The sequence below is a fragment of the Channa argus genome, chromosome 20 (assembly GCF_033026475.1).
Source record: "Channa argus isolate prfri chromosome 20, Channa argus male v1.0, whole genome shotgun sequence".
NCBI classification, from domain to species: Eukaryota; Metazoa; Chordata; class Actinopteri; order Anabantiformes; family Channidae; genus Channa; species Channa argus.
The window spans coordinates 4,503,634-4,531,203 of record NC_090216.1 but is presented as its reverse complement, the minus strand read 5'-3'; the positions used below and the strand labels follow the sequence as shown (position 1 = coordinate 4,531,203).

Below are 27,570 nucleotides of genomic sequence, written 5' to 3'. Positions count from 1 at the left end.
CAGGTGTGCACCATTGTTGCCAGAAAACAATGCAGGCACCTGTTTTCACATACGCAAAGTACTTCACATCAGTAAGCATATCTCTGCTGTTTTCTTATCAACAGTTCGACTGCAATGTCATATGACATACAGTATGTCTTAGAATTGTTTTTTCAGTTTTCTGTTATAGAAACACAAAAAGCACCAGAGTTTGACTTAAAACTGATTACAGACCAGGTGAAGAGGAGTCAGATGGACATTCAAATGATCCTTTTTAAAGGACAATCACACTAAAAGACTAATGTATGGGTGAAGAGGTCCATTCCTACTAAAATTCACAGGGTTTTAGCTTAGAGAGCTCTCAGACTATGATTTCAGAGGTGCTTGTCTGTTGTTTGATTGTCCACTTCTGACTAAGATTTTTTGAATGTGCTTTTATTTGATTTCCAACTTCTCTTTTGCTACGACTGATTTAACTTTAATCATGATACAAAGCTTCACTAGATTCAATGAAAGCCTGTAATGATGTAAATTAGATGACTTAACAATGTCAGCTAAATACTGTAAATGGTTGAAATATTAAAGCCATCAGCTTATTTAAAGCAATTTGTGCCCTCATTCTTCAAGAATTCTTTGGGTCAACAAAGACCAAAACCAACAATGAACTAGGTCTCAGAATTTTGTCAGTCAAATCAGAAATGGCTCTTCATTATTTGACCTTTGAATATTTGTCCCTTTGTTCATATAGACTATCTGGCAATCAGAAAATCCATTCACATGAAATTCAGTGATGATTTCAAACATATTAACATAGTCAATTAAGTATTTAAAAAAATGAAACAAATAGTAGCATACGATACACGATTTGAATTGTGATCTATTTGAATTGCTGACATTTTAAATTGAGGAATGAAACAGGTAGCACATGTGAATTTGTTACTTCAAGCCCTGATAGCTTGGATGTTTTATTTTAACATGCATCCTAAATAAACTAACTTCATGTCAAACATGCACTATCATTGCAAGTTTGTTAAGATGCAGATCAATAACTGACTGCTGTAAAGCTTTCTGTCAGCTCTCACCTCCTGTGAGCTGTGTGGTCATCCTCGTGCACTTGCAGAGGACGTGCATTTATATTGATAATCACAGAAAAACGAACAAAAAAAACAAAAACAAAAAAAAAAACAACGCATTTATGTCCCGTGACAGTAACTTGGTCTTTGTGACCGCGGGCTTTAGAACTGAAACAATATCCTCCATAGTTCCCACTGTTGTTATTGCAACCACTGTACCTCAGGTTTCAGTTTACCACAGCATGTTGCCACATGAATTTTTTAACCAATGCAAGCCAGCTAGTACTGCTAGATAATATTAAAATTGATTTGATTCCTATTATTTAATACTCCTTATCAGTGGAATCATCATCTCTGTGCATTGTTAGTGTCCAAAAAAAAAAAACTTTACTTGAAGAAGCTTAGGGAACTGAGGAGCCTCTGAGAGATGATTCAACTTCTCAGGGAGAAGCTCAACAATGCACTGATCTAACTATCAAGAGTTGCCTGCAGCCATATTCTCATACATAATTTTTCTGTGGCACTGATGTCCAAACTACCAAAAAAAAAACATGCTGTTGTAAAGATTCATCTGTGCACAAAGTGTGTTAATCAGCAACTAAAAATAACATTACAACAGGATAGTTTAATAAAATACTGACCCCTGTTTGAGTAATTTTGCTAGAAACTAGTGACTGAGCCCTGTTTTACATATTTGTGTCATCTACGGAAGAAGCCATACTATGGTAGAAGAAGAAAGTATTGAAAAATTGGAATAAAAAGACTGTTTTGGCAGAGATTAAAATATAAAAGTTACACCAGTCTTATCTTTTAGGGTTGTTATATTTTACATGCATGCATGACAGACTGCTCTTTTGTAAGTCTCACCGATTATCCCGCTGTCCCTGCTCTCCAGTGTTGAGGTGGGACTGGTGACAGAACCGTAGGCACAGTCCTTGTTGCCAGCCTGTCCAGGCATGGCAGAGGGGAGGGTGGAGCAGGGGCTGCCTGCAGGGGGGGAGGCAGTACTGCTGGTCAGGGTGGAGCACGGGCTGATCCTCTGGTTCTGGCCCTGGGAGAGACACACATGGATGCATTTTAAAAGCTTACTTTCTTTCCAACAACTCTGTTAGCACACATGGTTATAAATGGCAAAGTACAATGCTTGAACTTTTTGTATGAGTCATATACAATCGAAAATGTCACTTCAATATTACAGTTTTCAAAAGCTCAGACCCCCTACTGCCTTAACCACATGTAGTCAGTCCTTCATAGGATTGTCTCTCCCACTTACATACACATATCATAATATCATTTATTGCAATTTTGTAAAACATAGCTTTGAAAATACAGCGCCACACTACTGAAAAAAAATACAGTATATGTAATGATGTTCATAAAACCAACACTAATGCCTATAATCACTTTACAAACACACCCTACACAGATTTACTGCAACTCTACACATGGATTAACAAAATGTTGGTGAGGAAGTATAATGTATATATGGGATGTGATGCAGGACATCTAAATAGAGGAAAGCAGTAGCTTCCCTTCCCTCACAGAAAATGGGGTAGAATTTCAGGTTCTGTAGAGTCTCATAGCACACCTCACTCTCACTGACATACCTATTTTCAGGCATACTTCCTTCTTGACTGGCATGACTACAATTAAATAAAAAAAAAAAAAAAAAAAAAAAAAGAAAAGAAAAGCTGAAACAATGTCCCATACACACTGAATACATAATCTTTCTAGTCCCAGCATTGTTTTGGCACCCTGCAGTGACCCTCTTCTGTCTCGGCTCTGGTTAGGAGACAGGACACCACAGGGGACAAAATAAAAACACTCTACTGCTGAGAACACCCACAGATGCACTCTCACATCAGTACACTGGCACCTAAGAAATATAGATTCAGCATCCACGGAAATGTACAGGCAAAAAGAAAAAGTGGAATACCAAGTGATTCAGAAGTGTGTCTCTCACACACACACACACACACACACACAAACACACACTCTTAAACTGCACTTTTGACAAGTTCAGGTCAATAGGAAGGGTAAAGCAGTCCCCAAGGCAAAAATATAGTCTAGTTTAATCTGGAGGACAAAGACTGTGGACACACTAAGCCTATACGCACACCCACGCACAGTCAGGAGTAGGGCTGCAACTAACAATTATTTTCATTATTGATTAATCTGTCAATTAACTGTTGTGGCGTAGCGACCTAAGACATACATGAAATAGTTTGCCCATTAACTGCAGGGCTAGTTTGCTGATCACCAGCTCCTCTTGTCCACATGTCAAACTGTCCTTGAGCAAGTCCCCAATTGATTCTGAATTCCCAAGCCTGTCATTTGTCATTTTGGCAATAATTTTGATTGAATCATGTAACTTTTAATATTTAAAATGCCTTAAATATTCACAACTGCATAATCACAAGAGCAGAGAGTTATGCCTAACATGGTACACAACTGAGATAGTAGGTAGAAACAATAAACTTATGAATAAATGATAATTGGACCTGCCATTTTATAATCTTACATGCTTTCATTGTTCAATATAGCATATTGGTAAATAACATTTGTGAAATAGCAATAAACAACGATGCACAGTTTAGGCTATGGGAAATGTTAATATTTTAAGACCTCTAGGAATAGAAGTTTGACTTGATAGATACTTGAAGTTACCACAGTTGAATGTATGAATTTGTTTCCATATTTTATGCCAATCAATTCAGAGTAATGATCTCCTTAAAGTCAAGTAGTAATAATTAATAACAAACAAACCTGCCAAACATGTAATGTTTGAATGATAAGTCATCAAATTATCTAAATTATTTATCTAAATTATCTAACATATTTATCCCTTTACTGTTCCAGCACTAGTCAGGAGGACAACAGTCCATATGCCACAGCACAAAACAAAGTAAGTCGACGAAGCAGTACAACCTTAGAGATCAAATCACCAACTGCCACAAAGGTAAACAACCTGTTCCTGCAGCACATGGCTTCTAAAACCAAGTAAGCGAAAGAATAGCTCCCTTTCAGTCACTGCTGCCCTCTGCCCTCTTCATGGATGAGGCATGTTTACGTGAGCCTGACACATGATGCAAACACACACACACACACACAGATAATCCATCAAGCCTTTACACGCCAAAGGTGACACAGCATCTCTATCTGCTTAAACGCCACACGGGGATTGGATTGAACTTGTAGCACCGCGTCTATTCGGGGAGTGAGAGCATGTGAGTGTGAAAGGCAATTAACTACACTCTCTGCGAGTTAAGGTCACCTTGTTCCATCAGCTGGTGAGGTCATGCAGCAAAGATGTGAACCTTTGTAGAAATCTAACCATGTCAAATGGAAGATGGTAGATAGGTGTTTAATTGTTGTGAAAACAATTCCGTCACTGGTCACCGGTTCCTTTTCAAGAGCAGGTTAATATCAGTCTGGCTTCATTAGTAATAACTACAGGATAAAACTGGTTAATAACTCAATTATGTTAACAAACAGTGAGGGACTTTCAGCATCACTAGCGAATTAGCAATATTAGCTGATGTGTAAATCTACTATATTACTGTAATTTGTGCTGTCCACTGAACGCTAGTAAATCCCAAGCAAATTAGAAAATCACAACAAAAGCCCACTCTCTTATCTGCTAATAGATGGTGTCTCGAGGCAATCCTTGTCATTTTTGGTGGTTAATGAATCAAACAAAATTGCATTGCGAAGAACAGCATTTGGGGCAGATATCTAAAATAATAAGTTTGTACTGTGTGCACGATGCAGCGGGGTGCTAGTATGAGTCACGTCTCTAAAAAGAGCCGCTTGAATAAACCTCTCTCAATTTATACACCCCCACTGCTACAGCAGCGCTCACATCAAGCACAGGCAGTCCATCAGTCTAATCGCTTATCCACACTGCTTTAGTGCAAAACCATACATAGGCCCGCTTGAAATGCCTCAGCAACAGGTTTGCCCGTTCTCCCAATCCCTACTTCACTTTCTCTGTACTTCGTCCTGCAACTGTTTGGGGGGAAAAAAAAACAAACTATACTTGTCAAATCAGGTTTAGGTAGAGAAACCAGGGCATCTGCTGCAGAGCTTAGAGCAGGCCTGTTGTGCCAAGAGCTGATTGTTGCACAACTGCCAAATTCACAAATAGAAACGTTACGGTGCAGGAGAGAAACGTTAAGCCTAACGCGCTGCATGCCAACTTAAGAAACCTGTGTTCAATAAGCAAAGTTTATAGTACACGGGGAAAAAAAATTTATTGTGTTTTTTAATCTATAAATCTACTTAAACAATTGGATTTCATGTGATCTTTGATGGAGAGGAGCTGATAAGTTCTCAATCCAAAGCGCTGTAGTGTCTGAAGGCAATTTACAGACGAGTCCTTTGATCTGGCTATCCTGACTTCCAAAGATCCGTCAAAACTGAGTGTGAACACAGAGATAAATGTCAAAATAGATTAAATTCGATGATTGCGTGTTTGTTCAAGTTCCCAAGTATAATCTCCCACAGCAGAAAGGTGTCAAAATAACATACAGCATACAATTAAATTAGAATGAAGTAAATTAATTGCATGAACGATGATAAAAAGTTTAACTAAAGCTATTTTTTTGGCTCCTGCTCCCTTTATTGTAAATCTTTCACAACCCAAAACAATGTTTGCTTCAAGTTATATTCAAAGGACTTCATGTTCATCTGGAGCCTGATGGAGGTGGAAGTTTAATGCACTATAACAAAAAAAAAAAACAAAAAAAAACATGGTAGGTTATAGTCTTCAAAAACAAGAAGCTTCAAGATGAAAAATAAAAAGCTGTGACTTTGAGGAAATCCAGACAAAATGAATTTGTCTCCAAAAGCAGAATTTGTCAAAAAAAACAAAAATAACGCAAAAACCATAAAAGCAGCCAGTTTCATTAGTGAGACCATTACCTGTCTTGCCTCGGGTTCCTCCATGCTGTACTGGGCACCGGCTGGCCTCTCACTCACTTTGTCTCCCAGAAGGAAACCCAAGCGCGTCATCAATGTGTTGGCTGCCTCATCCACCGATGGAGGGGGGCCCAGCTCCTGGCTTGACTCCCCTGCAGAGGTAGAGAGACGGGAGGAGGAAGAGGTGGGGGTTGGAGGAGAGTGAGGAGAAAAAGAAAGAATGTGTGTCCGTGGTGGGTAGAACAGAACAGCAGCTTATTTTGTCATTTTCTCTCTCTCTCTCTCTCTCTCTCACACACACACACACACACACACACGAAAAAAAAAAAAAAAAAAAAAACACCGTTCAGTTTCATGGCCTCCATTCCTGGAAACACTAAACACACAGTAAATCTACATAAACCACAGCAGCAAAAACAGAGCCAGAAACAGGATACACATCACCTGTGCTCAGGAGGAAAAAATGAAACACCCTACCTAAGTATTCCCGTAGCTCAGAGCTGCGCATTACAGACACATTCCTCTACAGCTGGACTGTTTTTTTGAGGTTTCTTCTTAAATCAACTCTAAAATGCCTTCTAACCAAAAGAATCCTGTCAAACTGTTTACAAAAAGCCCCTCCAACAATGACTCGCAAACTGACGACAGCTCCTTCCGCAACACTCATCAATGCTGCGGCTTGTGTGACGTAATGAGATACGCCCTTTACCTGTGCGCTTGTGTGAGGAGTGAGAGAGAGAAAGAGAGAGAGAGAAATGGTGGGTGACTTAAAAAGACAAAGTGGGTGTGTATCCACCTCTGTATCCTGTTTACAGACACTCTTAAAGAAGAAAAGAAAACACAAGAGTGCATGATGATCAGATGATCTCACTCACACACACACACACACACACACACACACGAAGCTAAGGGATTCCAGTTGCCAACTTTGCACCCGGATCCCAAACAAAAATCCCTTAGTGACCTCATCTTGTCACAGAGATGCCTGGTTACTCTCCACCCACAACAAACCCTCATCGGTGGTGTCATGTTTTTCAATAACACCTAGGTATGGTGCCCTAGAGGTACCAACTATATCAATTTCAATTCAATTTCATATTATTCACTGGAGCGTCACTCTCAGAGCTGAACTGTTTGCTAATTACTCACCCTCCTGGTTGCACGAAAAGTAACTGGTGGCTACATACAAACAGATGTAATTGGATGTATAACCCTCTGAATTGGCCTAGACATAAATGACATTGAAGCCAACAGCACGAGATGGCCGGTGTTTAAATAAACAGCAGTGAGACAGCTAGCAGCAGGGCCCGTTTCCTCCCTCTTCCCCTCTCCTCTCACCTTTTTTCCTGCCAAGCAGGATGGACCAGAATGGCAGGTAGCTCACACTAAGTCCTGACTGACGACCATTAAACTGTACCAGGCGCCACCCCACCTCTCTGAAGACAGACAACGTGTCTAAAGCCTGTGGCCTCTCACTCGTCTGTTCAAAGAACTACAGGCAGACAAGCAATCTAAAACTCCTCTCCGTTTGGTCATGGACAGGCAGGCAGGGTACTGTCCGGATCCTCATTAGGTTGACTCCAAGTGTCTCTGAGTAACTATGGGAGGGGTGGGGGGAAAAAAAAAGCTTTGAAGCAAATGGGGATCACATGTTGCCGTGGCTCAATAAAAACACACACAGCAGCATCCAATAATGAAGTAATCACAGCACTGATTAGGGCCAAAACAGCTAATTGCATGCAAACCTTGATGAGGTGGATATGGCTACTCAGCAATGTAGTTGTATATGGAGCAGGAAACATTTACAAGGGTCTGCAAAGTCACAGAATTTCTAAGGAAAAGTAAAACAATGGAGAAGATGTAAGTAGCTAGAATGTCCTAATATCACTGCAGAGAGATCAACAGGAGACAAAGCAGGCAAAAGGAGCTTCACCATCTCTGGCTGATGTGAACATACATATACACACACACACACACACATATATATATATATATATATATATATATATTTTTTTTTTTTTTTCTACACATCTGTGTGCCTGGATGAAGCCACGGAGGCTTCCGAGAGTTTACTGGCAGCACCGGTAGTAGCAAGCAGTGCATACATTAGCACTGATTAGTACATTTCTCCTGGGGAGCGAGGGGGTTTGCGGGTGTGACGATGCTCAAACAGGGGCTCTGTCCATTTCCGTCTCTCTCTCTCTCTCTGTGTAAGTGTTCGTGTGTGTCTTACTACTGCTTCTCTGTCACAGTGAGCTGTTGAACCACCCAGGGCAGGAGTGAGCAGTAGGTCTGCTCTTTTGATGTGGAAGCAAAATCTCTAATCTGGGTGCTGGAGCCCACGGTAACTCCCTTGAGTTGAACACAGGCAATCCCTTTGTACATCCTTAAACTCTGGCACTTACAAAAAAAAAAAAATATAATAATAATAATAATAATAATAATAATAATAAGACAAATATATGGCCCAGTTTTTTGGCACCCACACTGTGATCACGCAGCTGTAAAATAAAATTTAAACTTTTTCTACATCTGGTAACTACTTTCCCAATCACCATATTGTAAGAGTGTTTTGTATGTATTGAGGTTGCCGTTTATAGCTCCGCTTTTCACTTTAAATACAGATTACGACAATCAAATGCTCGACAAATAAGTGAAGCCATTGAAAACATAACGGTCGCTTTAAGAGACACTTGGCATTTCTCATCACAGTGACACCATGAGATCCTTAATGATAAATTCTCTTTTTTCATATTTAAAAACACAAAACACATTATCCCCAACACACATAATGTGTGCATAAATGCACACACACTGCTCTCCATTGGATTCCTGAGCTGCGAAGGAGACAGATGGTTGCCATAGCAACTATCTTTGCGCACAGCTAGGAATGTGTTTCTGTGCAAGCGCATTGGTTTCTCTCTGGTCGTCCACAGATCTGCCCTCACACACAGAGAGAAGGGAGCATGTGTGCACTGGACAGGACAGGAGTTGGTATTAATAGACCTGGGCCACAGGTGAGACAACACGTCATGTGGTGGGAATTTCAACTTCCACATAGTTCACAGACAGAAAACAATAACCAGAATCCAGGAAGTAGCCCACATTTATTTTTAGAAATATGAGGATACAAATATAAGGCTCAAAATGCAGAATGCTTCAAGTAGTGGTGAGTCACGGTACAGTACATATTGAAGCTGAAAATGACTTGGAGAAAAAAGTAGCTGCTGATAGCAAGAGGAATCGAAACAAGATATTTTCGCACCTATTTTAGAGCCTCGCTTCAAAGGAAAACAAAATTAACAATGAACCGCACGGTTATGAAGGCTTAGTCAAAGACATCATCAGGAAACCAGGGAGCGGAAAGTTCATCAGGAGATCGAAGAGTTAATTTCACATTCCTCACATGCACAGTTGCGATTTTATCTAAGCAGCAACACAATATTGCAATTGTAAAAGATCACTAGGAGTCAGAATACAAAGCTCAGGTTAGGAGTTGGTGATATAATATACACGTATACACTGCGGCACCATTGTCAGACATTTTACTATAAAGCTGTAGAAACTTTCACATCATTTCTGGGTATGTTTTACCATTGTGGGCATTGTTGCAGATCAGTGAGCAGGACTGTTTTCCTTGGCAAGTTTGGATTTCATATGCTTGGAACACTGATGCATTGAGGTACTTTATTGGCCGGATTTGCCAGAAATATTTGTATCCTTAAAGGGCTTTTCATCTGGGTTGTAGACACAGAAGCTAATTAGTAGAGAAATCCAGAGGCGCTTCATTACACAATTTTATCTTTAGCTAATAGTTTTCTTTTTAAATATTGTGCTATATGGCGCAATTTAACATATGAGGGGTATTCAATCATTTATTGTAAAAAGCTGTCACTCTGGCTTTTATCTTTTTTATTTATGTCGCATATTTCAATGTTTTATTGCTGTGTTGTCCCCAAGTGCAGCTGATGTAAAACTGCATGTTTGCTGCCATAATATACAGTGGATACAAGTAGTAATTTACATTTTGGTTTTATGGTGTAATTAGGGCGCCCCCTGTCTTTGCATTATGTCACTGAAATACCATGTATGAGAACCTGTTTCCACACTTTAAACAGCATGTAAACATATGTGTAAACGTCTCTTAGGTCAGTTGTGAACATCACTCTTAAATACAACGGCTCACAGCAACCTATCTACCCATGGCTCATCAGCTACAGTGCCAGTCTGTCTACATTTGGCCTTACATTTCGTTATCATTCACCTGAAAGCTGTAGTCAACCAGACACAGACATCAGCAGGTGATATGTCCCTAAATATCTTTTGATGTCTTTTAAAAATAAAAAACTAACAGTGGTTCATTAAAAAAAAAAAAAAACTTTGTGCAGTCTTTCTGACAGCAAATGTGAATTCAGTTGAAGCGAACTCAAAGTTAACTATACATCATTATGAAAAAAACGTACATATACCATGACTTCACTGGTAGCGCCCACTCTTTAAGAGCTTGTATATGCCTGGAAAAGCTTTCACTTGGAGATATCAGTGGTCAATTTTACAAGTTAACTCACAAAACATTCACAAACCATATTTATGTCACCACAAATTTCTTTGTAGGCCATAAAAAACATGAAGTCATTGAATACCTTACTTCCTCCAGGTGGTAGACAGTGTCAGCAGAGTGTGGACTGGCATAAGATCAGGTGTTTAAGTCACAGCCCTGGTGCTACTCATGCAAGGGAGCGCTCGTTAAGAGCTAAGATGTCCATCTGTCCACCTGGGACACACGAGTCCTCCTCACAACAGAAAACTCATACCAGTCTTCCTAGTTCCTCTACAGCTCAGGTTGTTATTGCACAGATGGAGAATTCCTCTTTGTAATCAACTTTTTTCCTGCCTGAGTGATGACGGAGATTACTATTTCAACCCTGAAATGCCACATCTGCAGGAGCTCTTAGCAGCTCATCACAACTAATAGATTATTCCAGAGACTTTTTCACAAGACTGATGCAAAATAAAGATGGGCTCAAGAACTTCATTGGTTATGAATCTCTACAGAAAAACAGTACATACTATTTAGACTAGAGAAATAACATAGTTTAAAATACCTATATTCTAGTATACATCACCTACTCAGAGCTCCCATGGAGCAGAGACTCAGCAGAAGAGGCTGAAAGACGGAGAAGGACGGCCGCAGTCGGTCGACCATGTTCCTCCTAAGTTACACCAGTTAAGCCCTCAGACCCTTCATTACTATTTCTACCATCCAGTTGTGGAGGGTCGCAGAAGTCCCCACAGGCACCATGGGGCAAGTCAACAAGACAGATCAGGACACTAGCATTACATGTCTGTGGCAGCAGGATGAGGAGAGCGCAAATACACTAGAACCAAATCTTTATCCTCAAGTGACCAGCTTTACTGTCCTCCCTGTGTGAGGAGGGGAAAGACAAGCAGGGGAGAGAGGGTTTTTGACAAGGAGAGATGGGGGGAGGGTTGAGAGGGAAATCTGGACTGTCCACAGGATTAAAGAGCAACCGCTGACTGCAAAGTTAACAGAAAGGAGTGGCAGCACCTAAACAAGATCTGCGTCCAAGAAGCAGAGCAGTAAGAAAGCAGCAAGAGAGGATTAGAGAGAGAGAGAGAGGGAGGGAGGAGGCAATGGGGACGGACACCGTAGGCACCAGCAAAGCCATTTCATTAACTTTACTATTGTTTTGGTCTTAAAAACAACCAGCGTATAACTGCCTAACCAGAAGAATTCTTCTCATTTCTCATTACTCTCTCTCTGCTGCATCCATAGACAAGAACCAACATGCATAAAGAAACAACGAAATGAACGATGAGCTGGCCAAAAACTTACCAGGGCTGTATGTGTCCAGGTCTGGATTCTTGGCAGAAGTGGAGGTGTGTGTAGGGGAGCCAAGCACTGATTGTGGAATGCGAGGGCTCTCCACAAACTTTGCTTTCCGCAGAGGGGCTGGGAGCAGAAAGCATACACACATATAGAGAAGGAGACAACACATACACACAGAGAGAAAGACACACACAGATCAGGGAGATGGAGAACGACAAGAAAGAGAGGAGTGACAGGGACATGATAGAGGAAGGGAGGAAGACAAAGAGCTTATGAACTTGAAGCACAACACTGAAAAAATGAGAACATCCTGAAAGCTTTTTTAGGCAGCTTTGTATTTGCTTTGGGTCAAATAATACTAAAGCATGAGCAAACAAGCAGCATAGGCAACCAGAACTGGGTTTGAAAATACAATACGCCGCCAGATCCTCAACCCACGTACGAAACGTAAGAAATAAAACAACAGTGCCTCTACATGGACCTACACTTAACTTACAATCTCCACCAAGCAGCGAACACGTTGCATTCATTAAATGAAAAACTGAGCACAAAAAATAAATAAAAAATGTGTTGTGTCTGTTCACCCAGTGTCACAATCGCACCAAGAATGGAAATGAGATCCATTTCGGGCATGTCCTCACACCAGACTCCAGCACCAAATCTGAGACGTCAAACTATGACATAAAATGCAGGAAGAGTGAGATTGAGTGCTGAAAGTTTTTCGTTTGGGCGAGGGGGGTCTCGCTTATAGCTTCATAAATGCATCCAGTCACATTGCAGACTTGTACAGACAAAAAGAGATGCCAAACAAACCTTTCCTGGCCAATCAAAGTAATTGTTTAGTTGGCAGGATAACACTTCCTCCACTCCATCCACCTTTTGATAATACAGAAAGGCAAATCTTGTTTACAGTGAGTATCCCAATAAAGCCACCGTTCTATCCAGGCACGACCTTTCTCATCTATACTGATGTTCAGTTGGCTGTTGTGGTGGACTATGACACCGGCTCAAGTGCACAAAATAATTCCACTAACACCAACTAAATTATGTGTAAGAATCGTTTATTCAATTAAATCACTACTTTGTGTGTGTAGAGGGGGTGGAATGGGCAGGATTAATCTGATGAAATACATTATGCTTTATTCTGCAACTTATTATGGGTGAGTGCACATGTCCAAAGCTGTCTGGTGCAGCGACATTGTGCTGAACCCGATTAGGGTGAGCAGAGAAGTGCTGAGACACATGCTCAAACAACAACGGCTGCAAAACAAGAACAGGATCCTTACTACTTTTGTTTGGGGTCTTGTTAAAGCTAATGGCTCTATAATGCACATGGGCGTGCAAGTGCATTTGTTTGTATGTTTAAAAAATTTAAATAAAAGGTGGAAAGTTATCCCACTGTCTATATACAGAAGCCCATCAGTCCCATTGGCCACAACATTAAAAGCTCCTATAAGTGTTAAAGGTGTAGTGAACAAGCCCGGGAAAAAAATTAATGTTTATTAACACCAGGTGGTTCAAACATTGTGGCTCATCAATGTGTGTGAAAAGTGACAGAAATATGACAGATCATACCATAACACAGCAGAAAACCCTTTTGGTCAATCCAAAACACATAATAAAACATACATATAGCATTTAAAAAAAAATCATCTAGACTAGAGGTTCTTAAGCACCACTGCCCTGCTTGCCTTCCAACTTACCCACTGCTGATTACCTGGGTCAGGTGTGTTCAGTCAATCAGAAGATGGAAGATACCAATTTAGACCATCATTTGACATGGTATGTTCCAGCTTCTGATTGATTGAACACACCTGACCCAGGTAATCAGCACTTAGTAGGTTGGAAAACAAGCAGGGCAGTGGGTCTTGAAAACCCCCTGATCTAGAGCTCACGTAACACCTAAGGCTGCGCAATCTGAACAACATCTGCAAGTGTTGCTGATTGTTCTTGGGATTCCTTTTCATAATCAATGCAGTAGTTGCTAGAAGTTTGTTTTGCTTTTGCTCTTTTCAGTGCAGTCTTAACATTTTTAAGAATAGATTTCATAATATTTAAAATCTCTATACTGTCTATGCGATGAATGCACAGGAGGCCCAAAACCACATGGGTCGAATCTAGACACCAAGAGCTAAAGTAATTACCAAAAAACATCCATGTGGGTTCTGTCAGTAAAAAGCAAATCTACAGGTTTCTACTTTGTTGCATGGTAACATCTGTAGCAATAAAGACGAACAGGACAGAAGTAAAGCCATTATAGGACATGGCTGCAGTACAGGTCAAAAACACTACCTATTACCTTCTCCTCATCTCTATATCGCACTGTATGTGTGATATATACCCTCTATGTTATGGTAGATATCACCCCACTATTACCAAGCAGTAAAGTGCTACCATTATACTCTTCATTTGACCGAGTCTACAGTAATGTTAGTAACTCTGTAAGGCTGTGACTAGGCACAGCTATTAGCTGAAAACTAATGTCAGCGTGTTGACGTGCTCATAATGACACTGGGGCAGGAGTGGCTCAGGAGGTAGCACAGTCGTCCACCAACCGGGAGTTTGGGCCGTTGGTTTGATCCCTACCTCCTCCTCTATATGTTAAGACACCGAACCCTAAGTAATTTCATTTTTGCACTATGCAAGATGAAATATGTTTAGAAAATGTACCTTGTGGTCAGCATGAATGTCTGCACCGAGTTTCTGTGACTTGGCAAGTTTGCTTACTTTGTACCTCACCAGTACGTTGATTAGGCTAAAAAGCCTCTGCCAAATGATTAAATGTAAATGTAAATATGTAATAGTAAGGATCTAGTCGCCAAGTTTTGCAATATTCTGCTTATACACACACACAGTCAAACAAAAACAAAATCTACTTGGCAAAAGAAAATAACATACTCCTTTAGAGCTGCGTGTAAAGTAGATGCCACACACACTGTGTTAATACTGTGCTGGTATGGAGTCTGGAGTGGACTCAGCTAATTGACCACATCTAGGAAATGAGCCAGCACAGATGCCAAAGTGAGAAACTACAACTGACAGCCAGGAGGAGGACGGGACTGGAGTTATCCACATCAACTGCCATGACAGCAACTCTGACGAAGGCATGCTTGATATTTTCTCCCTGACAAACAGACTTGCAGACATTTTTTAAAATGACTATTTATTTAAGTTTTCCAGTGTTCTATGAGTTAAGACAGAGAAATGTTGGATTTTTTTTCTTGAGAATTATCAAAATTGCATGGGAAAATCTATAAATCCATATGATGATTCAGTCAATGTAATAATAATAAAGGAAGGCGTACATATTTTCATATTAATACATATCCGTATTAGTTTAGTTTATTTTAGTACATCCCTGACATTTTCCTTCTTTTTGTTTCAAAATATTGGCCAAAATAAGATCTTTTTCAATCCACTAAGTCTGTCTACGCTTGAGCAGAACTTCTGTTTCCTATTTTGCATCATAAGGAATTAAAGAGTTAGGAAAACCTGGCAAATACTAGTTAGGGGCTGTCAATGGAAATTACCTTTGACCTTTGACTTCACTAGAAGAGCCTTTTCCAAGTTTTTCTTTTGTTGCTTTACTTGTGTAACTCTTCAAAAGTTCGTGTTAGGTCACCAAAGACGGGAGCAATTCAGTTCAGCAGTTTGCAGGCTGGACGTTCTTTGCCACAATCAAGCAAAAATTTCTCTTTTTCTCCTGCAAACCAGAATCCTGCCCTGTTTTGATAAGCTGCTCTTGCACCTGCACTGACAAGCTTGCAACAGCTTGCACTAGCTTGTAACAAGCCACAAGGAGAGAGTGATGGACTGAGCTCTCATGTAACGGTGGTCGTTCCCCTTCAGAATATCAATTTTTGGATGAACTGTTGTGAATGAGAGATTACCATTTCTTTTGTTTTTCGTCTCCCTGATCTCACCTCTATAAATCGGCAAAGTTAGACTCTGTCTATTGGGGTAAATCCCCTCTATAGCACTGGCTCCAGGAGACTAAATCCCAGGGACTTTTCTCCTGCAGTTCTGTTGTCAGTGTTTGCCAGGCTGAGGATGGGTGACAGTGTGATGGATGGTAGCAGGCAAATCCACTCCTCTAATGAGCTTATGAATAAATATATCTAGTCTGTGTGTGTAGATGCATGTGGCCATGAAATAGATATTTGTTACATGGTCTGACTATGAATATGCATGTGGCATGTTTGCACAGTGTACATGTGAGATTAGAGGGACAAAGGGAAAGGGGGGTGCAGAGAGATCGGTTACAATAAATGACCTAAAAGACAATGTGAGATTATAAAAAGCTATTTATTTCCCAACATTGTCAGTATACACAGAGACACTGCCTTTGGAGAAATGATCAACATAAAAAGAAAGCAAGTCAATATTGTGAATCAAATTCACAGGGTGTTGTGCATATGAAAGAAGAGCTTCTTTTCAACAAGGCGGCCCCCTCAGACGCAACCTGGGCTTTCAGTAAGTAAGTGACATGGTCTGAATATGAATTGGAAACTCCCATATGCAATGCACAATTTCTCATTTAGCTGCAAAATAGGCAAGTGATAAGAAAGTAAACTGAGACATGTTGATAACAATTAAGTATTGTCTGCACCACTACACGGTTACGGTTAAATGCTACAGCAATACACTCAGACAAAGAGACGGGCACCAACACAAGAACGCATTAAAACACGCACATAAAGAACAATATATACATTGCCCAACCGTTTGCAACTAAAACAGAGGTTTACAGAAACTGAGCATGCTGCCCTGGTCACTATGGCAACAGGGCAGCACAGGGAAACAAGAGGGCCTCTCCACCTTTCCAAGGTGGTGGTAACAGACAGAGGAGGTGATTTCACTGGCATGAACAGCTTCAAGCTCCCAATAAATGCGGCCACACATCATCTAACAACCTCTACAGGAACACGTTTGCCCATCATCACCTCAATTCAACGAATTCAGTTTTCAAAGACGCAAACTGCTGCTACTCCCGGAAAAGATAAAGTGGATGCTAAGTTTCTATAGGAATGTTGGGGCACTGAAAAGCTTTATACATGTGTGAATTCCTCCACACAATAGACCCTCTACAAGGACCGGAATATATGGTTCAACCAATGTCACATTATTATAATTTTTTTGTAAATATTACTGTATTATAGTGAAGGGAAACTGATTTACAATGTTAAATCAAATTAAACCAACAAATTTTGGAACTAAATAAGCTTGTTTTACAAAATGATATCATGAGACAGGATTCCCCTTATTCTCTGTGTAAATGTTGTAGTTACCATAACAGGAATACATTTTTTAGAAATCTGTGCATCTATATCATCTTTTTATGTGATTACATGGCATATCTGTAAGGGTTGCACCTTTACTTGCTGTGAAAGATGCAGTAAAATCTGGAAGTACAGAGTTGGTCAATTTAGTAAATAAAGCTTAAGTAGATTATACATAACTTTAAGTGTGTGTCTGATAATTAGTGTGGTTTTGTCACAAAGCACTTTCGACATATTGTTTTAAATTAATTTAAATTCTTTATGAATGACCCAGCGGCTTGTTCCCAGTGTGCATACAGAACACAGACAATTCTGTGTGCTTCACTTGTTGACTTGTTGAACAAAACAATGCCGACCAGATGCTGCTGTGCAACACAGCGAGCTGTTCAGTCACAGCCTCAAAACAGAGGCTGCTGACAGTCAGCAAGTGCAAGTCCATTAGCTCAACTGCCTCTCCCTCTTTTATGTCTGTGTACTGGCGTGTCTGCACACATGCACACGTGTGTATCTATCATTACAGCCTTGAGAGGATTAGCTGAGCAAGGTGAGGCACAGGCAGAATTTTAAGAAGGCACAGGGAGGGGCAGATCTTCTCAGAATGCTCATTAGCTGAACTCTCCCTCGCCCACAAAGCTGTTAATTCAACATTTCACATAACCTTAGTGGGCTTAATTTAGGCCAGCAGCACAAAATCAAGTGATATCAAAGCTGCATCAACAAATGTGTAAATCAATAAATCAAGACTATATACCGCCGAAGCTGTTTTGAGTTTTGAGTGTAAGCCTCATTTTCACAAAGTATTAACATGTATGCAGCAGCCCAACAGCAAGGACCTAAAATCTGTTCGGCTTTAAAAGCATTTGAAAATAGCTGAAAATACTATAACTGACTAAGGTAAGTAGGACTTCTTAACTTGACCAAAGATATTGTGGGCTCATAGCACTGTGGAACAGACACGGCTGTAAAACCCAACACATTTTTCACAGAATTTTGTTTTAATAGTTTTCTAGTGACCTACAGACTGTTTTGTTATCTTGGTTTAAAATTCAGCTTACAACTTTCTCTGTATAATGACATCATTTATAACAATGAACACTGTTAATGAAACTGCCAGGAAGTACTATCCACCTTGATGCAACGTCATCGAAATCCGTTAAAAACAGGTTTACCAATAATTTTAAATTTAAAGTTCTGTATAAATCATTTTCGGTGAATCCTCCTGATATCCATGCTGCAGGTATACTAGAGAGCTGTCTACTCTTGCGACTTTACCCTCATGATTCAGCTGTAGAAGCACAGCAGCTATTGTTAACACTGAGGAGTTCCAACACTGTTAACTTCTTTTACGGTTTCGCTTCTTCGGTGGGAGGCTGCCACAGAGGCGGGACCAGGATTTCTTCACATACCGGAGACCACAGAGGCCTGCTCTCATGCTTATAGCAGCAAGCTGTTGGTGACTTACATACACCTTTAAGAATGAGAGAGTAGTATAATTGTCAAGGACACCACTTGATACAATGGCCTAATAATAGCCTGCTTTGACCTCTGTCTCATCTGGAGTTCAACCTCTAGTGGGGATATTAATAACCTCCTGGCTACACTAGAATTGAAAACAACACCTTACTCACTGAGAAAATCTGGATGCACAGAATGTTTCTCTGCTTCTCAGAAATTCAACTAAACATTGAGAAAGGGCAATAAATAACAAAAAGCATTAGATGACTAAGCTTAGATTAAGCTTCTGATTAGGATGTTTCTGATAATCTGCCACTATCTTTAGCATGACGAAAAAAAACGAACATCAAAGTCCCCCAAAAATCTTTCGTGTCTGACAAAAGCTGTAATCAATTGTTGCTCTTATGCAATCCTGTAGACATAGTTAGCTGACTGATTGCAGCCTTACAAAGTCAGAGCTGTGATCCAGACGAATGCCTCATAGCTGTTCAGCACCCTGAAATGACTGAGCAAATAAGTTAACAGCAGACAGACAAGTGGTGAATGTTAATACACGGGCTGGTGTCATTGTGCAGCCCTGTGCAGTAGTCCGTAAGGGTTTGGATACGCATGGACACACACATACACACAACAGCACACTTCTTCTCAGGCCTCTGTGTGTTTGTGCGCATCTCACAGAAAAATGTTGGCTCAGCGCTCCACCATCAGCATTCGCAGAAAGCAGTGAGGTGGTATATGTAACCCACCGCTCTGTTTTGTAAGCAAATCATTATCATTGCTATTAATAGCACACTGCGGGTTTCTCCTTGCCACTCTACAGCTTTTTTCTGGAAGGTACTGCTAAATGTCCAAATGAAATCAAATGTAAACAATATCCACTGCAAGCAGTACTTTGCTTTGGAGAAATGTTAAAATCAAAAAAGATAAACGTGGCAATATCCGGTGCCAGTAAAGTAAAGGAGAAAACATCAAACCCCAGAAAAAAGATACTTGTTCTTGGTAGTTTTTAATCAAAGGAAGGTAACTTTTTAAGTGGCAAGTAATTCTACAAACGGCGGTCGTTATTGTTACGTGGAAAGGTAACAAGGAAAGACTGAATTTGGTTATTAATCTTTGGTTTAAGGAGGTTGTAAACAAGTGAAAAGAACCTGTTTAACCAGTGATGAGATTAGTAACAGTGTAATGTGATCTATAATTTTAGTGTGCATTAAATAAACAGCTAACGTCTTAAGCTACTGTACGCTCAAGTAGGATTTAGGTTTCAATAAGTGTAAAAAAAAAAATCTTCCAGTGGGATCCTTCTTGAATTAAAGTTTTTGTTTCACATCCATTTATTGATGTGGTCAGGGCTTTGGGATGCTCTGGTAAAACTGAAATATAAAACTGTGTATCATCTACGTAACAGTGGTAAATGATGACAGTGACAGTGTGTTAAAATCGAACGAAAACCAAATAAACACATCTAAGACCTTTAATCAAGCTGTCACGTATCAAATAGCGCACTAAGGACAGCCACTTTGTTAGCACCGACAATGATTTTCACTTCCTTATTTTTCACTGGGCTATTTCTGCTCTTTTGTAATAGGCTGTTGTCATTTAGATGATTGAATACAACAGCTCTCTTTGGAAGTTTACTAAGGAAAGGCGGATTACAGATGGGCCTGTAATTGCCAAGCCAGCACCATCTTTGTTGCATTTTTCTAGCATACGGTATATGGTGGCTATTTTGAAATCATTTGGAAAGATTTCTAATGGTGGGTTGTTACCTTGCACAGACACTGGATGCAGACTTTGAAGAGCTTGGATGGAGGGAGATCAAGAATAAAAAAAGACTAACTTTTAGGTACTGAGTGGCTTGCTGCTTGACTGTAAAGGACATGAACTTGGACGACATGTCATTTGTGGTAAAAGCTGAGTCCGAGAGTCACTAGGTCACCTGATTGACAGATGAAGATGAGAAACATGACACCTTCCAACTAGTTTTCAACTACTCCAGTGAACCTTGTAATTACATTTATCTTCTAACCTTTTGCACTGGCAAACGCTGTGAAGGATTTTAAAGGGCCGTTGTGTCGTCAAGGCTTTACAGCCAGGATGTCATGAGTAGTACATACACTATACCCACCGGCCTGTAGAATTACTCAGTGGGCTACTTTTGCAGTAAAGACTGAGTGATGAAACAAAGCTGTAGTTCCATCGGAAAATACAATGGTCATAGTGTCACGAAAGTGTGAATATGGCCTAAGATCAGGTTAATCAGGTCAGGCTGTGTCAAGTTAAGCCTAAAAACTGACCCAAGGAGGTTGGATTTGAGACAGCCTGTCATATGTATTTAATAACTTATCTTAGGCTTATAAGGCATTTTTCTGACAAACACTCACAGGATTGCGAGGGAAGGAAATTGAACAATTAAATAAATCAATATGATGTTGAACCACTGCAGAGGGTATATGAGGTTTATTTGGCTGATTTTCACTTAAGTGGCCCGAGTCAATTGAAAGCCAATCATTCAAAGCCAGACGCCACTAATTGTGAATAAATATGAGATCATGGCCACTGACATAGCCTACAAGGCACCAGAAACATTTCTACTTCCCCCCAGGGAAGAACAAGAATAACCTTGGACAACGTACTGTAACTGCACTAACTATACTGTTTCACACGTGTTCTCTAGGGGTTTCTGAGACATTGCTTAAGTTTCATTTACAAGCTCCATGCCGGTCCCAGATGAGACATAAAGTAGCATCTGTATTTGCATCAGACATAGTTTCTTGTCATGTAATCATCATTCTCACAAACATATCCAGAGAGAGAGAAAGAGAAAAGTAATATGGAAGCTTTCTATCACAGTGTATGAGACCTCATTCACCCTGCTCCATAAGGTTCAAATACCCGCAAAGGAATCCTAAAACCAGTAAACATCCTTCCACCATGGACCTAATCAACATGGCTACTTAGCCACCCTGAAATCGAAGTTCTTAATGTCATTGCCCGAGTCATCCTGAATGACAGCTGACAAGGTAAGCTCATCAAAGCACTCTCCAGGTGGTGATACTAAGTGGTGTGAAAACCGGCTGTGGGCGCCTCATCAAAAACCATTCACCTGAGACCAGCAATAGCAGCTGCTGATGAGGTGCTTGTGTTTTGCTGGCAGACAGTGTTATTGAGACATTTTGTTCTTTCACACATCAGCTAGCAGTCCCCTGGGATAAGGCAGGGAGGTAGGCAGCCTGCAGCACTGGAACTGGAAGGAGGAACCACATCCCTGCACATGATAGGGCAATTCTGGTACACAACAACAAGCTGCTGCTGCTGCTGTTCACTGCATGGTGTGGGGAAAACTATTCCCCACCAACTTTAACCCATTTACTCAGCCATATGCTGCATATAAGGCTGTGCTCTGGAAAGGAAAAGTGAGACACAAAACAACAAGAACAAGTACCATTAGCCGCCCACAGCTTGTGCTTAGAAACACACCAACAGACACACATGCGTACACACACACACACACTCTCAAAGACAATTGAATGCTCACCCACGCTGACGCATGAAACAGACCAGCTCGCCACGAAAAAACACTTACATTATCACACTCTGGTTGATTCACAGGTCCTCAAGCCTACACTGTCATTAAAGTGCAGCCCTTTGACAAATGCATTATTTCACGGAGAGAAATTACTTTTCTGTGCTCCTCCCTTTTGCCCCATGTCTGTACAAACGTCATTTGTACCTGTGGCCGACACAGTCGCTCCAGCTGTGAGACCAGAGGGAGCAGACAGACCTGAAGTAAGCCCTGGCATGGAGCAGCAGGTGAAAGGGGAAGGCACAGTTTGCAGACACAGATGGAGGCATTAAACAAGCAAAAGAGGGTGTGGCAGGGCTCACCATTCTCAAACCAGATCGCGCATTCCTGAAGGCTGGAGTACGGCACCAGTTCCCCTCCTTCCCCTTCCAGTGACACAAGCAGTCCTTCCTCCCTAAGCGATGACCAGCTCATCAAAAATTAGAAAAGAAGAGAAAAGGAAAAAAAAGAAAAAGGAAACAAACACCTGCAGTAGAGCAGGGGGGATAAGTGCGGAGGAACAGAAGGTCTCCCTCTATCTTCCCTCTTGTTTTCTTTTCTGAGGAAATCTCCACAGGTTTCAGTGCCGATGCTGCCCGCTCAGTTCAGTTGCAGTAAATGATACGGAGCCAGGCAGATATGGCAGTGATGGGAGGAGTGAGAACAGGAGGAGGTGGTGGTGGAGGAGGAAAAGAGATGGAAAAGGGGGGGGAGGAAAAAAGGAAGGAAGAACACAGCAGTCACTGTGTCACTGGGGAAAGAGGGGACACAGAGGTGACACCTCTGTGGTGGCTGCAGGTACCAGCAATTTGACAGGTGATCAAAACCATCACCACTATTTATTTATTTTTTTTTAAATGGCAGCACAGTGAATGTTTCCTGCGAGGTGCCCGTGAGCGCAGATAGGAGTGAGCTCCTCGTTCTCCACCGTGACTGCATTAGCACTTGGCCTGTTATGTATAGATGTGAGAGGCGCACACTCTCTTACAGGAACAGGAGCCCAGGTCTCCAACAGATGAATGGTGCAGTGCTGCTGTTGTCACGGCAACCGCAGAGCAAAAGGAGGGGGAGGAAAAGGGTGGGTATTGAGGGAGGAAAGAAAATGGCATAAAAAAAAAAAAAGGGAGGGAGGAAGTGAGCGTATTATTAAAGGGACACAGTTTTGCCATTTGTGGACGGAGCTTTGGGGACAGATCACAAGTGGAGAAAAAAAAAAGAACAGAGGCAGTATTTGATGGAACAAGGATTTCAATAAAATCTACTCCATTTTCCTCCAGGGCTCAGGGATCCCTGTCTGTCCTTGTTTTACCCTTGAAACTGTATTTGTACAGCTGCAGCCATGTTTTACAGCTATTTAGTGGATCAAACCCAAGGGGCTGAGAGTTTATTGTTACCGTTTTCTTTTGTTGAGGTTCATATCCGTCAGGCCATAAGCCTGCTGTTTTTTTTAAGTGTCTTTTAATAATCTCCTCCAATTACACTTATTTCCCCAGAGTGATATCTCCAGCCACCTGCAAATGTTACCAACAAGCCTTAAAGATGTACTAGAGTTACAAGGAAGTCATAAAACCTGGGTCTTTTAATGATGATTTATTTTCTGCCATATAGATATATAGATAGATAGATAGATAGATAGATAGATGGATATGTTATAAATACTTTTACAGCTATAAGTCCAGAAATAAACTATAATCTTTATTCCCACTACCATCTGACATAACTTTATTTTACTTATTGATATTATGCTGATTTTTGTTTATCCTAAATGTGTTGTTTTACTATGTTTATCTGACCATGATAGGTGATGGTGGCAGATTCCAAACTTTACGAAATCAATGTTTCTGTAGCATCCTGACTTTCTCTCTTCTGTCTCCAAAATGCTTCAATGACGTTTCAGTAGCCGTACTAAATGTAACATTTCGTTGTTTCAAAAACAAGTTGCATCTGAACATAATCATTCTCTTATTATGTTCCATACAAAAACCTAATTAAGTTGGCAGTTTAGTTGCATGGGAACATATAGGAGACAGTGTTGTACAAAGACAGAATCAAAGAAAACAAAGTCAGAGATAACATTTCAGGGAATACGTGTAAATGGTTTGTTGCAGAGTTAGACGAGAAGGACATATTGCTAATATTCGTATGGGAAACACTATCTGAGATAGTCTCATAGCATTTACAGTGAATGATTAGTTTATGCATCAGTCATTCATCCTCTACTAACGGAACACTAGCTCTTCCTCATGTTAATATTGTGCATCATCAATCATGACTGTAGAACCCAAGCAACTGCAACTAATGTTAGATACAGAAATTTATGAATTCCCTCAAGCAACATTACATTAACAAATTGGAAAATAAACTTTAAAAGGACAGATTTTTGCTCCTAAGGAAGAATAATGAAACATTAAAACACTATTCAGGTGATGGCTGAAATATGTCAAGAATTTCTTTAACAAGACTTAATCCGACTGGTTCTTTAGTGCTCCCCCTGAGGGCATCATCCATCCATTTCAATAACTCCATTCTACACTTAACCTTCACTCTTTATTTTTCACCTGTGACAACGGAGCTGAAAATGTCACATTTCCTTTCAGCGGAACAAATCATCTGGAGGGTCTGTGGTGGCTGAGGCTAAAATAAATAAATAAAAAATAATGATGATAATTGAAGAACCATTTTCTCGACGTGCATTGCTGGGTAAGGAGGCGTGGAGATTGAGATGTCCCAAATGTCAGTGTTCATTTCAGAAATTCACAGAGGATACCAGATGCAACATAAAGTGCGAAGCTGGCTAAGGAGGCGTAGAGGGAGGTAGAATGAGACGTCCCAAATGTCAGCCCTCCTTTCAAAAACAAATTGAGAGGACACGATAATAAAATACTCAAGGCGTGGCACACTGCAGAATTGTGTTAGCTGGCATCATGACTTCAGGTAAACATCTGGATTGCACATTGTCTTCCAGAAAGCAGGGAATGCCACCAACATTTGCTGTACTAGGTGTTGGCTGTTGCTGCAGCAGTACACCTGACATTTATTGTTGCCAATTGTTTCCTGATTCTCCTATATGATCCTGATGGTGGTTTATGGCTACAAGTAGCAATTTCATCACAAATGATTTTCCTTGTAAACCATTAAGGCAAAAAAATGTCAGAATATACTAAAAAGACCCATCACAATTTCTTGCTTGTTTTGTCCAAACACACAACAAAATTAACTAACCTTATTTATTGAAGTAAAGTTTTTTGAGGTAAAGTCAAACTGAAAGCTAAAAACTGCATCTGTAAATTTGTAGAGTAAAGCTATGCTATTACCTTATTGAATGACCAATTAATTATATACCTCAGAAAGTATTCAGTGCAATTTTATTAAATTCTTTTCAACTTGCCTCATTCACCACTGAAGAGTAGATATAAATCATGACTGCATGTTTATTCCTATTAAAAATTAATATGTCAATGTTTGGTCATTAATCTATTATTTGTTCATCTAATGATACAACACAAAACTGTAAAAAATTAAGTCCTGATTTTTCTGAACAACCATCACACACCAATAATTTCCTGAAATGTTCAAATAATAGAAGCTGCAAAGTCTCACAACTGAGAGCTAACTCTTCGTGAAAAATTAGAGGTAATCAAGGTGGCCCTTGGTGGCCGGGTGGGGCCACACCTGCTATGGTGGGATTCGAGCCCGGGGCCTTCTATATCCCAACACAATGCCATAACCATTTACCAATTTACCATTTGGTCTACCACTGAGCCACCAGGTCCCCTTTAAGACCACCCACACAATGAGCTGTAAAACCTGACTAAGCTGTTCTGCACAGTGACCATCCACGCTGATGCTGAGACCATTTAGATGTTAGCTTCCTTTACTACATTGTCACTTATTCACATAAGACTCCATTATTGTAAGCACCAGACAAGCAAAGGATTTTAGATGTATTACTGTGATAATCACTGCAAGAGTGGGAAATAACTTAGTAGCAAAATAAAATGGCTTTTTTTTAACGTTTAAGGCCAAATGCAGTTTTCTACCTTTTCATGGCAATCCATGGGGAGGCAGTAATTGTATTGATTACTGCCATTAATTAGGGGAAAGCAGAGTAATTTGGGAAGAGATATTGATATAATTCCCCTTAAATGTTTGAGAGTGAAGCAGGGTCAGTCAGTCAACCGAGAGCGCCGCCTCTGGTGTGCCTGACACTTGAGTGAAGCGCTTATTAAGGAACAAATAAGCAATCAGTGATTACAACTCATAAAAATTGGCTAATAAGATACTGTATCACTGTGAGAATAAGCAATCACTGGCACTCATAGGCTTGGACAAAAGAAATATAACAATAGAAAGCATAAACACTGTGGGTAGGGAACCTGCTAAACAGGCATGCAGTTTAAGGAGTGCTTTATATGTGAAACACACCCCGGTCAAAATATTAAGTTAAGTACAAATCTGAAATAATCTCATGTTACAGCATTACAAATTAGACAAACATTTTACTTTTAACTCCACTACATTAATTTGACAGCCATTAGACTTTGTTCACTTTTTTTAAACTTCAGGGGAACAATACTGATGTGAAGAGACATTTCTGTCAAGAACCACTCAAATATAAAGGTCTAGGTACCTGTTTATCTAGGTAACAATTGACTGGCATAATTAATTGGAAGTGAACAGCCTGCACATTTTAATTAATGTACATTTAATAAATTCAAAGTTATATGAACCTTTCAGTTAAATTATTACAGGTGACTTTTAGAAGTTAGCTCTGTACTGAGTCCTTAAACTTTTGATGCTTTAAATAATTGTTTATTATTTCACTATGTTTTATTGTGTTAGGTTTTTGAATATTAATATTAATTCATATTAATTACAATTAAGTGTTTCTGAAGCACAGATGACCGACAATCTGTATGGTCCCTGAATGCATCTAAAGCAATTTTAATTGTAAAACCCATATTCAAATACAAATGAAGAAAGGAAATATCCATCACTGAAAAACTGATGATTGGCAGTCAGGGTTTGGTATTGTTACAATTTTATCAGTTCAAGTTCTCATCCATTCCTTATTTTAATTCCAAATGAGTTTTACATTTTTAGTTTTAAATGGGACAACTTTCCTCTCCTAAAACTCTAGAAACTGGTCTCCTTACTTACCGGACGTTTACTGACAGTTGTTAAAAGAAGAGGGGATGCTACACAATGAAAAACATCACCATTCCAACTTTTTTGAGATGTGTTGCTGCCACCAAATTCAAAACAAGCTAATATGAGTTTCACCATCTGATATGTTGTTTATATTCTATTCTTAATAAAATATGGGTTGATGAAATTTCCAAATCATTGCTTTCTGTATTTATTCACGTTTTACACATCTTTCCAACTTTTTTGGAACTGGGGCTGTATTTTGTCAAATTACAGATGCTGATAGAAAAAAATATATTTTGA

At 40.0% G+C, this 27,570-nt stretch overlaps 1 protein-coding gene across 19 annotated transcripts in view; it reads right to left on the bottom strand.

Annotated features, from left to right (window-relative positions):
- Window positions 1-27,570, bottom strand: part of tanc2b (tetratricopeptide repeat, ankyrin repeat and coiled-coil containing 2b) — a 133,843-nt gene that overhangs the window by 35,425 nt on the left and 70,848 nt on the right. For 11 of the 19 annotated variants that reach the window (XM_067487131.1, XM_067487124.1, XM_067487133.1 and 8 more), the window contains 3 exons: window positions 11,830-11,946; window positions 5,976-6,124; window positions 1,920-2,103 (listed from right to left, as the gene is read on the bottom strand). In XM_067487131.1, the coding sequence (XP_067343232.1) occupies window positions 1,920-2,103; window positions 5,976-6,124; window positions 11,830-11,946 (450 nt within the window). Of the gene's footprint in view, window positions 1-1,919; window positions 2,104-5,975; window positions 6,125-6,449; window positions 6,623-11,102; window positions 11,194-11,829; window positions 11,947-22,442; window positions 22,752-27,570 lie in introns of those variants that run through there. The other 8 variants (XM_067487130.1, XM_067487144.1, XM_067487138.1 and 5 more) reach the window with 5 other exon arrangements.